The sequence below is a fragment of the Babylonia areolata genome, chromosome 32 (genome assembly GCF_041734735.1).
Source record: "Babylonia areolata isolate BAREFJ2019XMU chromosome 32, ASM4173473v1, whole genome shotgun sequence".
NCBI lineage: Eukaryota > Metazoa > Mollusca > Gastropoda > Neogastropoda > Buccinidae > Babylonia > Babylonia areolata.
In genome coordinates, this window is record NC_134907.1 from 2,421,010 (window position 1) to 2,424,123 (window position 3,114).

The following is a 3,114-nucleotide window of genomic DNA, read 5'->3' on the forward strand; positions in this document are numbered from 1 at the left end:
AAGGATCTTAGCTGGCCGCTGTCAGTGTCATTACTGTCAATATTTCATAACTTAGTCTTAAGTATCTAATCTGGAACTGACAGTGTCATCACTGTCAATATTTTATAAGCAAAAACTAAAAAACAGACATATATACTGAAAGCTTTAGAAGTACATTTCTTCTCCTTCTTCTTAGTATTATCACCATCACCATTATCATTACTACAATCATTACTATTATTATCATTATTCATCTGTGCTTCTTATATTTTACAATATGCAGCTTGTCAGTCACATCACGCCGCCTTCCTCAACAACATATCACCAGAACGAAGGAACACTGATCATTTTATACATTTGATATGTTGTTTTCCAGAATTCTTTTTCCAATTATTACTATAATAATAATAATATAATCAATATATATTATTACTCTCTCCACCTAAACTTTCCTTGTGCAAAGTAGGTGTGGCAATGAATGAATAGGCTAAGTTACTAATTAAAAAAAAAAAAAAAAAGATTAATAAGGAGAGAACTTCCCAGCCCCATAACACATAAAATAGGTAAACTGTCAAAGTCGTCAAGTAGAAAGCAGGAATTAATGTATGCATTTACACCAAATGCATCACATGTGAACGCATACACACACTCCCTCTCTCTCTCATCATACTCACAAACACACACACACAGACACACACACACAAACACAGTCAGCGAGTTCATGAAAAGGTCAGGCATCCGCTGATTTTTTTTTTCCATTTATTTCTTTGTTTTATTTATATATTTATTTATTTTTTTACAACAGATGCGGTGTAGCATATATATGGATCTGTCTGCACACTCTGACACCTCCTTGAAACTGATGCAAAAAGTAAAACTGAAAGTCAGTGACACTGAGTCGCTGACACTCACAGTCACATACATTGAATCTGATAGTGATAAAACTGATACTAAATTTATAAATGTCTTCCTTTCTTTGGATTTTTGCTTCCTTTAACTGAGTGACCAGTCACCACTGAGTATTCTGGTATTGAATGAGGAATTTGTCTATGCCGCCATGAAGAAAAATATTTCCAGCTGTTCTTGCTCAGTTCATGTTGAAATCATCTGTCTGTGGTGCTGGGTGGTGGGTAGGTTGAATTTTGTAAATGTGTCCACCGTGTTTCCTGAAAAATGTATGTCTCTGCAACTTTTGTGAGAGCATATTATTTCCAAATTATTATCACAAATTTTACTTCTAATATTGGTACTGAAAATGTAAGACTTGGACTGCTGTTTTGTTGACAGTTGTTAATGCATCATTTGTATGGTCACCTGATGGTGTACACAGGTGAACATTTTCCGAAAATAATTTGTTCTGCTGTCTGAGTACATTTTCCTTTAGAACCAAAGTGGTGAAATCATGTTTATATTAAAGACTTTGCTTTCTTCTCTTCAAGCATAACTGGCATAATCATGATAATACCAGCACGGTAAGATAAGATTAAAAACTAGAATTAATGAAAAAAAAAAAATTTAAAAGAAGAAAAAAAAAGTATGTTTCTGAAATCGGTATGTGGGAAGGGATGTCTGCACATCTGATTTATGTGAGCACTTGAGGAAATGGGAACACGTAGAAGTTTTATGCCAGGACAGAGTTATGGAAGCCGATTACTAATACGGATCTGTATCTGTAGATTAATGTCGCAGAATCCAAATGACTGGCGTTGGTAGCGACATGGGGGAGGGAGGGGAGGGGGAACTCAACTGGCCTACTGGTGGTTGGTGGCCAGCCTTTTAGTTAACAGCGTCTTGAAGCTGGCGGCCGATTCAGCGTGAACGACACTGTTGTCCAGGGTGTTCCATTCAACAGCAGTACGGCAAAAGAAAGAGTTTTTGTACTGATCCGTTTTACAGGGCGTGATAGTGAAGCACCTGTCCTTGTTTCTAATGTATGTGTTGACGTTAGTAGACACAAATCCTGAGTCTCTGATGGAGTGGATCAGTCTGCCTGATTTTAGTGGAGTCAGAAAATTTTGAGCTGGTATCTTCTTCTTTCCGTTACGCGACCAACATCGACTTGCCGATGACTCTGTCGAGGTTCATGCATGCTGGGTATTTTCGTGTCTCCATAACCCACCGAACACTGACATGAGTTACAGGATCTTTTACTTGCGTATTTGATCTTCTGCGTGCGTATACACGCGAAGGGGGTTCAGGCACAAGCAGGTCTGCACACATGTTGGCCTGGGAGATCGGAAAAATCTCCACCGGTATGGCCGGCACCAGCCCCTCAACCACCTTATACAAGAAACAGACGAAAACGCAAACAGAACAAAACCGATCCATCCAATTTAACGACACAAATACTGAAAATGAAATAGTGCCAGTACTGCCACAGTCACAAACACCACGATCTTTCGAAATCAAGTCTTGTGACCAGTGACCACAGTGACTGCAAAGTGCTGTATAAGTGTATTCCAATTAACCTGTCAACCAAACGAAAGGATAGGCGTGTCTAATAACTGACCATGTATGATGTGTCAGTCACAGTGTGTGTACTGATACATGCAATAAAATAACTGAAAGCACCAAACCTGTAAAAGATTTCTCCCAAAGGGTTCCAGTCGGCAGTCGCCATCCTTGATGTTTTGCCACTTACTTCCCTTCGAAGGGCCAACTTCCGTTTGTTTTGGAAGGGTGAAGATAGTATACTGTTTTAGAATACTAACAAACCGTTTGGGAATTAAATCAAAACTCAACTGGATCCTGAATATTAGATAATGTCTCAAGATTAAAAGAGGAGGAGAAGAAGAAAGAAGACGTTTCAATTCAATGTCATCAATTCTATTGAGTGGACAGTTTAATTTTGGTGGTCATGATGGCCACTGGGGAATCAAAAGGCTACCAGTTTGGAATAGTCACCAACCGATAGCGGTTGGAAGCCCATTCTGGGAAGACCTGTAATTGTTGATTACGTCCCTTGTGTATCTTTTGCTTGTCCGTTCGGAAGGGGCGTGTCCGACAAAAAAACAACGTGTGTGTGTGTGTGTGTGTGTATGCGCGCGCGCGCGTACTGTAAGTGTGTGCGTATAATGAAACACTAAACATCGGCAGGCCTAAGTAATCGTATGTTCCTAAAAAGTATGTCTCCAA

At 39.3% G+C, this 3,114-nt stretch overlaps 1 protein-coding gene across 1 annotated transcript in view; it reads right to left on the minus strand.

Annotated features, from left to right (window-relative positions):
• The window catches only part of LOC143276607 (vacuolar protein sorting-associated protein 16 homolog), a 46,153-nt gene extending 43,522 nt beyond the window's left edge, over positions 1-2,631 (minus strand). The window contains exon 1 of the mRNA XM_076581214.1: positions 2,556-2,631. Coding sequence (XP_076437329.1) covers positions 2,556-2,599 — 44 coding nt within the window. The 5' untranslated portion in view covers positions 2,600-2,631. The remainder of the gene's footprint in view (positions 1-2,555) is intronic.
• Positions 2,632-3,114: the final 483 nt, after the last annotated feature.